At 37.7% G+C, this 13,414-nt stretch overlaps 1 protein-coding gene across 2 annotated transcripts in view; it reads left to right on the top strand.

Moving 5' to 3' along the window:
• Nucleotides 1-5,301, top strand: part of SEC24B (SEC24 homolog B, COPII coat complex component) — a 43,285-nt gene extending 37,984 nt beyond the window's left edge. For both annotated transcript variants that reach the window (XM_072036918.1, XM_027456238.3), the window contains 4 exons: nt 743-847; nt 1,909-2,001; nt 3,654-3,757; nt 4,380-5,301. In XM_072036918.1, the coding sequence (XP_071893019.1) occupies nt 743-847; nt 1,909-2,001; nt 3,654-3,757; nt 4,380-4,494 (417 nt within the window). In that variant the 3' untranslated portion in view covers nt 4,495-5,301. The remainder of the gene's footprint in view (nt 1-742; nt 848-1,908; nt 2,002-3,653; nt 3,758-4,379) is intronic.
• The last annotated feature ends 8,113 nt before the right edge of the window (nt 5,302-13,414 follow it).

Genomic DNA, 13,414 nt, shown 5'->3' with positions numbered 1-13,414 from the left:
GTTATTACATACATGATGTGTGTGTGTGTGTATACACACAGACATATATATTTATATGCAGGTACGATAGTATGTTATGAAGAGATCTGTTTTTTTCACCTTCTTTCAGTGATCACAATAATTTCATGTTTTTCAATTAATAAAGAAAGCAGAGAAGGTTGTATGCCTTAGATGGCTATCCAGTGTTTTTGTGTGTTAGAACTCTCAGTGGGAAATGGATAAAATTTGGTAGAGAATACTAGGTATTGTATATTGAAACCAGATAAAGTTGCATGAAATGCAACTATGAAATGCCTATGAAATGGATGCATTTATTTCTAATAGTAAGAAGTAAGACTAGATACAAGAAGTAAGACTTAATAGTCATTTAGTTTATTTCTGTTATCCAAGAGGGGGGGCAGTCTTGTCACAGCCTGCTTTAATCTGAAATTATGCTGCGAATTTCTTGGTGGTGTTTTGTTTTGTTTTCTTCAGCATTGCTCTAACCAAATTGTTTGATCAGATCAATTTCAGTGCTGTGTAGCCATTCCCATATATAAGTTTGAAAGTGTTTTTAAACAAATTGGTTGATCTAAGTGAACGTTTTAGATTTAACATGGCACTTTATTATATGAGAATTCTCAAACCATTTGTAGAGATTACCAGTGTTTTTCTTCCTATTTTATCACACCTGCTTAAGACAAAAATACCAAATTACAATTTATTATTATTACAGTATTACTGATTGTTGTTTTCTTTACAGAGTACAATACATGTAAATGACAGAGTTGTTCCTCAGCCTCCTCTTCAGAAGCTATCTGCAGAGAAGTTGACAAGAGAAGGAGCTTTTCTTATGGATTGTGGTTCAGTAAGTGACCAGTTTTGCACGTTCCTGTTTTTAAAAAATAAAATAATGCTGAATTGTTGAAAGCAGCCAACTCAACCTTAGCTGTATAATGAATCAGCATCCTAAGTAACCTGGGAATAGTCTGTGTTCCGGTAAAAAGCTTTCATATTTTTGATCTGTGGAAAATCTCTAATCAAGATTGCACATTAAGGTTTCAAAGGTTCATTTTTTCATGCTAGACAAATTGAAATATGCCAAGAGTTCATATCAAGTTTGTTGTTTTTTTTTTTCTGGAAGTAATGGATTTCCATTTTGAAAATTTCCTTTTAACGGTTATTAAATTGCATGTACTATAATCTGTCTGTAACAAAGCACTTGTCATTGAGGGAGGAACTTTTTCAGTTACACATAAATGCAAGTAGTCTTATGCCACATGAGCCATATACCATAAGAGTTGCGAGAGTTGAGGGATTTGTAGAGAGGGAATAAAACCTGTAAATGCAATTTAAGTTGATCATAGGAATTACCCTAAAAACACTTAATGGGTTATAACATTATGCTGCACTAATAATGCAATAAAATACAGTGCTGTAATGGCACTGTAGAAGGAAAGTGCATTGAAGTTCAGGTGCTGAGTGTGAATATCAAATTAGTTTCTGTCTTCAGATGTCCAAAATAATTATTTTAATGTGTTTTGGTAATTAATGCTTTACTATAGCTTGTTGAGATTGGATGTCAGTGTGCAGTAACTGACAGTGGTGTGACTTTATAAAAATCTAGTTTTTGTATTTTGGGAGGTAATATACATTAATTGTACCAATATAGACATGTCCTGCATCCTTTCAGTATTTGTGTTTTAACTGGGTTTTGGACATTCAATCATCTTTTTTCCGAATGGTACCAATTGTTACTAAGTCGATGTACAAATAATGAATATAGAGAAGTGAATTGCAACTGGAGCTCTCAGGTGATTAATTTGCATGACTGGTGTTTCCTGGTAATATTCCAATTTCATTACTATTTGTCTCTTTCTCTAAAACATATGCAAGGCCTTTACTAAAAATGATTCTGACATCTTGCAGGCTTTTTATATTTGGATTGGAAAAAACTGTGATAACAACTTCATAAAAGATGTCCTTGGATACCCAAACTATGCGTCAGTACCACAGAAAATGGTAGGCGTTTTAATCACCTGTACTGCATAACGCTTACATTTGGAAGCTATATTTAATCTATTTTTTTCTGAATTGTCAGTTTTTAATTATGTAACTGTGATTTTTTTTTAATGGACACAATCTAACTTCTTGCCAGCTTTATAGAAAACATAAGTTGTCAGTTTTAAGGAAAGAATATAAATGTGTTCACTGAATGTCAAAAAAATGTTCAATAATATAATTGGTTTGGTTTTTTGTTTGTTTGTTTTGAAATGCATTTGGGCCTACAAAAATATTGTGAAGTTGTGTAGATCACGTCTTGATTCAGTTATTTCACAAACAGTAGTTGTTAAGATTGAAGGGTTTTTTGTTGTTACGATTTTTTGAAATCTTACATTCAGCGAACGTGGTGTTATATACCAGGTCTATGATATTTGGGGATAGGTCTGGATGTGAAGGGTAATGTAAAGGTCTGTATGTCAAGTAAAGCTAGGTTTTGTTCAGCTTCCAGGCTCAAGTCTGGACAAACAAAATGCTTTTAGCTATTAGAACATTGAAGACCCTTCAATATGTGTTTCAGCATAGAAATTTTTATGTTGTAACCTGTGTCTATGATCTTCTATGGGAAGCGAAGCAGCAATTAGAGAGGACTCCCTCTTCTGTGGGGAGCGGTTCCAAGATGTAAGGATAAGGATGAACCCTGTTGACATACTCTAGAAGAGTTCTGAATTGAATGGTTATATTCAGATAGTACCAAAAATGTGTTAGGCACTGTGGAAACATAGGAAGATACAAAGGGAAAAAGCAAAAGAGAAGCAGTACTTCTGAGAATAGGTCAGAAAGAGTGGTGAGCTTTAACACGACTATAAAATTGGACTGCTTGTTCAAGGTTTTGTATTTTGCTTGTATTACCAAGATAGAATTTTTCCCTCTGACCTACTAGTGGTATTATTAATTGACAGTATTTTCAGGAAAAAAAAAACTTTAATAAACAAAGGATGGCTTTTTTTTTTGAGATGTTAAATAGCATTTATTGTAATGAAAAATTAGAGAAAAAAGTAACATACAAAGTTGCCATCTTTGCTTTTAAATTATATTCCCCATTCATTTACTACAACGGCAGTAACACAAAAAAAATCCGTCCTGTTATAGATTTGTGTTAAATTATTTCATCCCTGGAGTTGATATATTTAGTTCAGTGAATGCCTCAAACAAGCGTTTTCGTGGTGGTGGATTATTTTTTAAGCTCATTCCCCAACCAAATAATCCCTTATTTTTGCATTGAATTTTGCTTACAGTTCAAATTTTGTTTCTTCACGTTTCAGTTTTTCAGTGGTGCAAAAGACAACGTACAGGAACTTGATTGATGGGGAAAGAAGGCAGGAAAACTGTGAAAGCGGCATTTTAAAAAGATTACTGTTTACATGAGCTCACTTTGCAAAATCTTTTGCACGTAAAAGGCAGTTTTAGATAAAGGTGTACTACTTCCTGTAAAACAGATATTACAGAATTGTATTTTAATCTGAAGAAAAAATGTGTATATCTAGTACATGGTAATTCTGTAACAGAAATTGTGGTTATTCTGGCATTGGGCCATGTCATGAATATGAGGATCTGTACTTTAAAATAGTTCTGATATTAAAAGATAATTTCTTTTCATTACCTTCAACTAGACACAGCTTCCTGAGGTAGTTGCACTTTCTTCAGAAAGGACGCGGTCTTTCATAGCCTGGCTGAGGGACAATAGACCTTTAAGCCCAGTTCTTCAAGTAATAAAGTAAGTATTTCTGTTAGATACTGAGTTGGCAAGTTGTACTTACAGTTTCTAATTGACACTGAAAAGTGGGGGTGTCTAGCTGAGAAGAAACCAAATACCATCTCCTCTACACTTGGTAGAGTGCTTTTATCTAAAACCCCTTTGCAATGGAGGTCTGTATATTCTGTTGTCAAATGAGGAAAAAAGGAAGAAAAAACATTCAAATTCTGTATACATAGATGTAATTTCTTCTGGGTTCAATCAACATTGGGATTTAATATAACACATTTAATATAACACATATAACATAACAATGAATTCATTGCCATCAGCATATTTGCTTACATCTAAACACTAGATCACTTTTATGCTTCAGTTCTTGAGCTTCTACAAGATACTTTAAATGCTATTTCACCTATCTTTCTTCCACGTTACGCTTGTTAAGAAGATGCTGCTGTTTGATCGTCATCACAGACTCCAGGGGTTTTTTCTTAACTTTGGGTTATTTGTACTATAGTATCTTGGGACTGAATGTAGACTTCAAAACACAATAAGCATTTCATTAGAATTTATGCCTTTACTTGAATTTACAGCTTATCTCTTGCTAAATGACTAAAATACATTCCTCCATCTATTCTTTCAGAGATGAGAATCCTGCCAAGACAGAGTTTTTTCAGCATTTAATTGAAGATCGGACAGAAGCAGCTTTCTCTTATTATGAATTCTTACTTCATATTCAACAGCAGATTTGTAAATGAGCAAGGAGTAAACTAGAAGAAGAATCATGACTCCAGATAGAAGCATTGGCTGAGAGAAGTATATGGAAAGTTACAAAAGTGGATGTTTGTTCTTCACAATATACAGTAATCGGCGCTGGTTGGGAAACTTTACAGCTAAAGGAGGAGATGTATACATTTCCAGAAGAGTTTTGCAGATTTACTTCAGTCTAAAAGTGCTAGGGATGATGAAGCTGTTTTCAGTAGTAAACTTTAAATTGGTTTATCCACGTTTCCAGTAGTGCAGCGGTATGGTGCTCTGTTTATTGCAAGCTGGTGATTCTATGTAGCTATGTGGGATGATATTTCTTACTGAAATGTACAATTAGGTAAAGCCTTTTTTTCTTACGTTTGTTATGGTAGCCCTTCAAGATTCAAATTCTTAACAGACACGTCAAAGGGCAGTGCTGTATGTTGGTTGTTTATATGAATTTCTTCTTAAAAGGAATGATTCATATTTAGTAAAGACTTCAGCAAATTCCCTTTGAAAGTTGTAGAATTTCACTAAAGTAAATGAATTGTAGAAATAAAATATATAATGTACATAAGTATTACATTTGTAAAGAAAATGTAAAAATGTAACTAAAAAAAAAAAAGAGACTTAGCTCAGTGTGCTGAATTGTTGAGTGCTCAATGATGAATTGTTTCAGTCCCAAGCTAGACAGTGAAGTTGACTATTAAAACATGCTTAAAAAAAATCCATGTAGAAGGAACACAGCTTCTTGTTCTGTTTAATTTGTAGGTGGATTTATTTATGATTGGCTCACTAATTAAAAATATTTTGCTTTATCATGTGTTTTTATATTTATGCAAATACTATCTTTTTGCAACTGAACTATATATTGAAGAGAACATGTTTACCACTTCATTTTGCAAACCTCTGGAAGGGAGGAAAAAATGTTGCACTCTCTGAAATGAGCTATCAATACAATACAATAGTTAAAGTTCCTAGAACCCTCCTTATGTATTATCCTAAAGAAGACATATCTGCTAACCTTATTTTACATTTTGTAAACTGCTGTAGTCTTGGTCCAGGTTTTCTGTAACTTTTGTCTGCTGTTTAGAGTAAGTATGGGTAATCACTCAATCTAACTTGACGATATGATTTCTGCTGTGATCTGAAGGGTGGGAAAAAAAAGGTGAAGAGGGGTGTAAAAATGAATTAGCTTGCAACAAGGGAAGTAAAGGCTTTAAAATACAAAATTTCAAAATGCGGTCACACATTCACGTTCGTACATCTTTCCAAAACCTTGTTCTTGGTAATGTTTTGGTAACTTAATTGTGAAGTTTCAGATGGATTTAGCTCAGACTTTGAAACTTTGTTGTGAAATTGGGATGGTTTTGTTTCTTTTTTTTTTTTTTTGAAGCACATTAGAAGTAATTAACAAATTATAGTCACTCATACATAGTACTTTCTGTTCGTTTGTTTGATGAAATATAACTAAAATGATTAAATACCAAAAAGTAAATAATAATTAGTATGATTACATTTTATTTTAAGGTAGTCTTGAGAATGTTACCGTGTTGCGTAACTGCCATATCCCCTGAAAATAGAACTTGAATAGTGGAGAAAAAATGTTCTAGCTATGGTTTGCAAATGCTTTAAAAAAGTTACCCTAGTTAAATTGTTCAAGTGATGTTAGTCTGCATGTTAGCATCAACTCCTTGTTTGGGGAAAATATGATTTACATGTGTGTTGTCCTTAACTAAATGTCTTTAAGTTACCTAAAAGAAACTTACCTAAAAGAAATTACTTGAGATATTTTTTTTCCATTTAGTAAATTGTCATGTAATAAATGTCTGAGGTGATGTTGAATCTTGTCCCTAAATCAGACCACCAGGATTTTGGTACTGATATGCTTGTTCGTAGATGGCTTCACGGTGGGTGAAAGCTACACACTGCTGAAGACTGGGGCATTTCCAAAATTATTTGTAATTGCAAAGATGAGAAGAGCATGTTACAATTTAAGTGCCCCATGACTTGTGAGCTTGGTATTGAATACCTAGGAACATCCTATTCCATGATTAATTGCAATGTGTTCTGTAAAACCATTATTTAAAGCTTTATTCTTCTATCATTTTTTGTATATGAAAAATTATAACAAGTACAGCAAGAGCTATTTGTTCAGTAAAACCCTAACACGGCACAGAATCTAGGGGTTTTGTTGTTGTTGTGACTTATTTAAATTAGTTAGTGGAGCACATGTACTTCCTGACTGATCTTTGTTTTCAAATTCAAGACAACAGTCCCACAGAAATATTTTGAATTGAAACATCTTTGGATTTAGCACGTTGATTTTAGTGTTTTGAACAATAGAGTATCTGTAGATATGGAAGTAGCATCTGAAAGATGGCTTCACTTACAATGGCTTGGATCACACCACTGTACTGAAGGTGCGTGCCAGAAAATGAATCCCTGTGAAGACTCACACTGTGAAACTTGAAAGATTTTTGCCCACCGGATAATATTTTGGTGAGGAGATAAGAGGTAAGCTTTTGTATCTTTTTAAAGTGTTGAACTATCCCTTGAGGTTCTCTGACTGTTTTAGGGATTGATTTTTTTTTTTTCCCCAAAAAGCTTTCAACTCTGTCGTATGAATCACGCCTGTTTCATGAGAAGTTCAAAATCAGCTAGGAGACAGATACACGAGCCCTGGTTAAGTAAGTCTTTTGGGGAATTGATTCAAATTCTCTACATTTTAAATACAGCTGGCATCCCTTTCCATTTCTTAGTTCTAAAAACCACATTGTTTACATCTTTTAACGTCAAAGGAATATGTGAACTGCTGATGGAGAAATTACAGTCCAGGAGGCTCTTAGAGTAGTAAAGACATGTAATGTAGCTCCCGGAGAACTAGTAATAAACATAATTGTGTATTAAACTTTCACACATATCAGAAATAAGCCTATTTGTTAATTTTGATGTAGAGCTTCATATCTCTGGAAAAAAAAAAAAAAGGATGAGTGGGCGCAGTTGACTTTGGCTTTCTGTACATTTTGTCAGATACTGAAAAGATGTTTTTCAGTCATTAGTGGTGGTGTTTTTTTAACAAGCCAAAATGAACTGCCAGTAATCCTGACAGTCAAAAGCTCTTTAGTAATTTCAAATATGAAATATTACTTTGGTGTTTCAAAAGCTCTTTAGTAATTTCAAATATGAAATACTACTTTGGTGTTGACCCCAAATACATTTCAAGAACTCAATTTAAAAAAAAAAATCTTTCCAAGATAGTGGGACAGACCTGGATTTTTTTAAAGGGTGTACTTACAACCTTAATCATTGATTTCAGTAGTTGGTGTTAACTCATGTATGAAGGACTTGCAAGATCTTGAGTAAAATTTTTGACCACGTTTTGTCACAGTGCTGTCTTCTGATGAGGAGTTGTGGACTTGGATGAGGGTGGAAAGGCCTTGCAGAGGGATCTGGATAGGTTGGAGAGCTGGGCGATCGCCAACCGCATGAAGTTCAATAAGAGCAAGTGCCGGGTCCTGCACCTGGGATGGGGAAACCCTGGCTGCACGTACAGACTGGGCGATGAGACGCTGGAGAGCAGCCTAGAAGAGAGGGATCTGGGGGTCGTGGTAGACAACAAGTTGAATATGAGCCAGCAGTGTGCCCTGGCAGCCAGGAGGGCCAACCGTGTCCTGGGGTGCATCAAGCACGGCATTGCTAGCAGGTCGAGGGAGGTGATTGTCCCGCTCTACTCTGCGCTGGTGCGGCCTCACCTCGAGTACTGTGTGCAGTTCTGGGCACCACAGTATAAAAAGGACATGAAACTGTTGGAGAGTGTCCAGAGGAGGGCTACGACGATGGTGAAAGGCCTGGAGGGGAAGACGTATGAGGAACGGCTGAGGGCACTGGGCCTGTTCAGCCTGGAGAAGAGGAGGCTGAGGGGAGACCTCATCGCAGTCTACAACTTCCTCGTAAGGGGGTGTCGAGAGGCAGGAGACCTTTTCTCCATTAACACCAGCGACAGGACCCGCGGGAACGGAGTTAAGCTGAGGCAGGGGAAGTTTAGGCTGGACATCAGGAAGGGGTTCTTCACAGAGAGAGTGGTTGCACACTGGAACAGGCTCCCCAGGGAAGTGGTCACTGCACCGAGCCTGTCTGAATTTAAGAAGAGATTGGACTGTGCACTTAGTCACATGGTCTGAACTTTTGGGTAGACCTGTGCGGTGTCAAGAGTTGGACTTGATGATCCTTAAGGGTCCCTTCCAACTCAGGATATTCTATGATTCTATGATTCTGATCTTGGACAGGCTGCAATCCTGCAAAAGCTTGGTGGCCAGTTTCAGCGAGTGACCGAAACAAGAAGGTTTGGAGGCCTGAGGCTCTTGCTGGCAGTCTTTGTCTTGCTCACATAGAAAATTCTCTACCAAATTCTTTATTCTGGAGAAGTGGCATTTTTTTTTTTTTTCCAAGAAAGTTCTTTATAGATATGGGTAGAGGAAACTGGAAACATACAGCGTAGAGGCCAGAGACCTCCCGGTGGTGGTACTTGCATGGTGTGAGCAGTGCAGGAGCTGAGAGCTGATTTCAAGTAAAATGAGTTTATGCTGAAGCCTATCCTGAATTGCCTATCCTGAATTTTTGAGGAGTGGCAGCAGCCAGCCTAGTTTAGAGAAGCCATCTTCTTCCTCGTGCTGCATTTCTAATAGACTTACCTGTGGTTTCATTCCCTGTGCAAAAGCTGTGAGGTCACACAAAAGATTACCTAGTCCCTGAAAGAGGTCATGAGCGCAGGACCTTGTAGGTCAGTTCTCTCACGCTGGGAGCAAGCAGTGAAGGTACAGATCCTGGGCATTAGCAGGCTCCAGTGATTTAATAAATACGTCAAACAACAGACAATAAAAATACAACAAACAACAGACTCAAACAATTGCTTCAAGTCTCCCAGCTGATGCATGGTGTAGATTTTGCTCAAGAGAAAATGAATTTATTGAATATCTCAAGTGTATCAGTTTCTATGTCAAGAATTACTGCAGTGACTTATTCTTTAAGTGCAATTCTTCAGATTTTAATGCGTTATTTTTCTGATGTATTGTTTAAAAAAAAAAAATGGGGTCTATATATGCTATCATGTTTCAGGTTTTCATAAATGAGGTAGAATATGATCACTTTTGCAGAATTACAAAGGTTAAGTTCCAACTAAAAGCCTGCTGGACCCAGGTAATTCTGAGATTCAGTGTAACACTTTCTTCCTTTTCTTTTTTTTGTTTTGGTACAATGGTATTGGGAATTTTAAATGCAAGGGGAGAGAGAGCCTATGATGATTTATTGATGTATTTATCTGCCAGTTCCCTACAATTAAAAACAGAGCGGCCTTGCTTGCCTTTAATTCGATTGACACTGTTGTAGTCAAATGCAGGAGGAGGCTGGAAAGTTTGGCTGCAACTACTGCAAGTAACTGGAATTTGAGGTCTCTTGAGTATATTTGCTTGCAAATTACTGATGATTCATTTGCACAGCAAAATCCAAAGGCATCCTGTGGGGTTGTGTCTCGCAAGCGAGTTCTCGCATGGGTAGTGCTGCATACAAGAGATTGTTACAAGAGCAACGAAAATTCAAACAAACACATTATCGATGATTCTTCAATTTTTACTCCAACCCTGAATTCTGACCTATTATAGATTATCTGCTTGCAGGGCCTTTGTCCTTCCTTTGCAATTTTAATAACAAGAAAAAAAAAAGTTCACCTATTTTTTTTATTTTCTTGTGAAGATCTTCAGCAGAAGTGATAACTTTTATTGGAGATGCCTAATTAGGAATAGCAACCATACACAAGATTGAGTGGTTGCATGCTTCTGTAAGAGAGAAATTGGAGAGGGGAGGTGGCAGAACTTCTGGAAACATTTCAAAACTTGATAAAAAAAAAAAAAAAAAAAAGGAAAATGAGTTTTGGTATCGTTTCTCTTGTACCAATTTACCTTTCTGATTTCTGTTGTATATTTTCTAAAAGTACTGGGTATTTGATTTTCAGCTGTCAAGAGAAAACTACCCCAGAGACATCAGCAAATACAGATTTCAAATTACACTCTTCATCATTAAAACAAAAGCACCAGTTCAAAAATTATATATTTTTTGACTGTTTCCAGTAGGAAAAAGTTGATTTTTTTTCTCTGTTGGGTAATAAAGTAGTGTAATAATTTTTTCTTGCATTTTATCTCTTTGCCACATGTGTAGGAAGCCCCCCCCCCTTGTGAGACACAGGCTTTGTGACTTTCTTGAGTGACGAGTTTACTGTCACAACAATCCTCAAGCATTAGGAAGAGTTGGTGATGATTTACCATCTTAGTAATCTGTTAGCCATAGAAAATGTCATTCTTATCAACTGTTTGAAAAAGTTTTTTGTTTTTTGTTTTTGTTTGCTTGTTTTTTAAAAATTGTGTTAGAAAATCATTGAAGGGGAAAAATAACATCTAGGATTATGCTGTCGTTTGTTACTAACTTTTCGAGATACCATGCTTTCAAAAAGCTTGACCCATTGTAAATCCTAACTTTTATGAATACAAAATGTTACTAAAAACTGAAGCTGAAGCAGACAAAAACCTAAATGTGTCCTGATTCTCTGTAGTTAAGGGTTCTTCTCTGTTCCTTGGCTCTTGTGCACCTGGATGTGCTGCCTTTGTTCTGAGCAGAGCTTCGGAGAAGCCAGAAGCAGGACTGGGCCCCCTGCTCTGTGTCAATTCCTGTGCTGTGAGCTGGGGGCACCTGGAGATGCCCAACTGCTCTGTGCCAGCCTGCCCCTGATGCACTGGTACCTTGTCCTCTTGTTAATTTGCTTTTCTTGGGCTTTCACTTTTTTGTGTTTAAATTTTTGATGCAGGTCCTCAGATCCATGAAGTGATTCCCATACAGATGGGATATCGCTGCCCTTTCCCCTATTCTATTCTTTGTCATCCTGATGTGTTGTTAACGGTGAACTTTGAACAGTGCTACCTCGGTCTTTTAATAAGTGTGTGTTATAAAATATAAGTTGTTACATGGCTTCTGGGAGAACTTTAAGAACAAAAAGTGAATTATCTTCCCTCCTTAGTGGTGGTTTCTTAGGTAGCAGGAACAATGCTTTGGCTTCTTCCTAAAGCAATACTTTTGGAGTTTAGGACTTTATTATAAAAAAAAATAAAAAGTAAAACCTTGCAGACAGTGTGTGTGTGTGGTGGAAAGGGACTTGGCCAGGCCTGGAGGACTCGGTGGAGCAAGAGTTAGGACTTCCATGAAGGATAATGTCAAAGGGAGGGATAATTCCTACCCCAAAAAGACCGTTGCCACTGTTAGTGCCTGCAGCGTAAGGGGCTGAAACTTCAGCCACTGAAATTGTACCGAAATTGTTAATCATTCCGTAAGAATTCACGCTTCCAGTTCAGCAGAAATGGATTTACAAGGAGAAAGCGCACACAAAAGCCCAAGCAGCCACCGAGGCACAGTACAGCGCCTCAGCAGAGGAGGGAAGAGCACTGACCAGATGCAACAAGCTCCTCGCAGGCATGACTCAGGTCTCAGCGAAGTGCTCCCCTGCTGTTTGGACAGCCTGGCAGCTCTGTAGTAAGAGCATAATTTATGATCCTCCCTCCGCCCAGTCGAAGCACTTCCTATTCCTGGAGTAAGAATTTCTCTCTGTAATAAAAGTCCGTCTCTCTTCCCCTGTGGCAGCACGCCTTCCAGCAGCCTGGTTAGCAAATCCCACCTCTCTGACACACCGCTCCGTAAGAAATACGGAGCTTTGGTCTGTCCTGGGTGAGCTGGGGAGGTGTCTCACCTCGCTCCTCTCCTAGAGCAGGAGGATTAGTAAGCTGACATGTTGCAACGAGCTGCTCCTCTGTGTTTTGAAGAGATCTTTGCTCTCTGTGCCCTGGGAGGGAACATAATTCTCCCTGGAGGGGAAAAAAAAAATAAAAAATCAGTCTGTCTTTGCACCAAATGATGGCCACAGTCATATTACCATGCCCAAAAAGGAGAAAGGTTTTATATGCTCTCCTCTTCACAGAAACATGAGAGTCCAGGTTTCATCCCTGTGACTATGTGGAAAATTCAGGCTATTTAATAATGGCTCAGGGACAAGCAGTAGGATTTGGTTTTTGGGAGGTGCATCGGCTAACTTTATTCCATTCTGCTATATTTTCTTTCATCCTAAAAGCTGACCCCCACTTGAATAGCCTGCAGGTCCAGACTTTGTTTTAGTGGTTGTACTAAAGCAACTTTGCTATTTGCTCCATTTTATACCCATTTTTATGGTATCTGTGACTAGTGATGTTTCACTTGTATATATGCGTGTCTGTATATGTGTATATATATATATACACACAATGTTTGAGTGTGAACAGAGAAATACAAGGATGATATTTATGTAGGCCTATCCTTGTCAGGTGTTAATGACGTGGTAGTTTAGACGTGAAGTATTGAGCAGATACCTTTATGAGGTATAAGATGATAAAACCGAAGTTACAGCCAACAGATAATATTTAATGGAGGAAACTAAGATGCGAAACACGTTGCTTGGAGAACAAAGCAGAAGTTACCTCATGAAGCAATCTGAAAGGTAAGAAATGCGAACAGAGGGTAGGATTTTTGAAGAGGCAAAGTCAGTGTTTTAAACATGGTCGTGACACAAGCCCCAGCTGCTAAAATGGCTGTTGGCTCTCTTGGCCCATGGAAAAGACACACGGCTTATTTCCTAGAGCCCCAAAAAGGCTGACATGCACATTTTTCCTCCCCGAGCTGGGGACATGAACGCAGTGGGGGCTGTGGTGACAGAGCTGTGAGACGCTGATGTGGATGGAGCAAGCAGCTGCCAACAGCTTCCTGTAGACAGAAGTCTCTGGGAAATAATGAACTTCGCCGGGGCTTGCTTCGGCGTCTGCCTGCTCCTCGCTGGGGCAGCAGAGAGCGCTTATCCCGCTG

The sequence above is a fragment of the Anas platyrhynchos genome, chromosome 4 (assembly GCF_047663525.1).
Source record: "Anas platyrhynchos isolate ZD024472 breed Pekin duck chromosome 4, IASCAAS_PekinDuck_T2T, whole genome shotgun sequence".
Lineage (NCBI taxonomy): Eukaryota > Metazoa > Chordata > Aves > Anseriformes > Anatidae > Anas > Anas platyrhynchos.
This window is presented reverse-complemented; position numbering and strand designations above follow the sequence as displayed.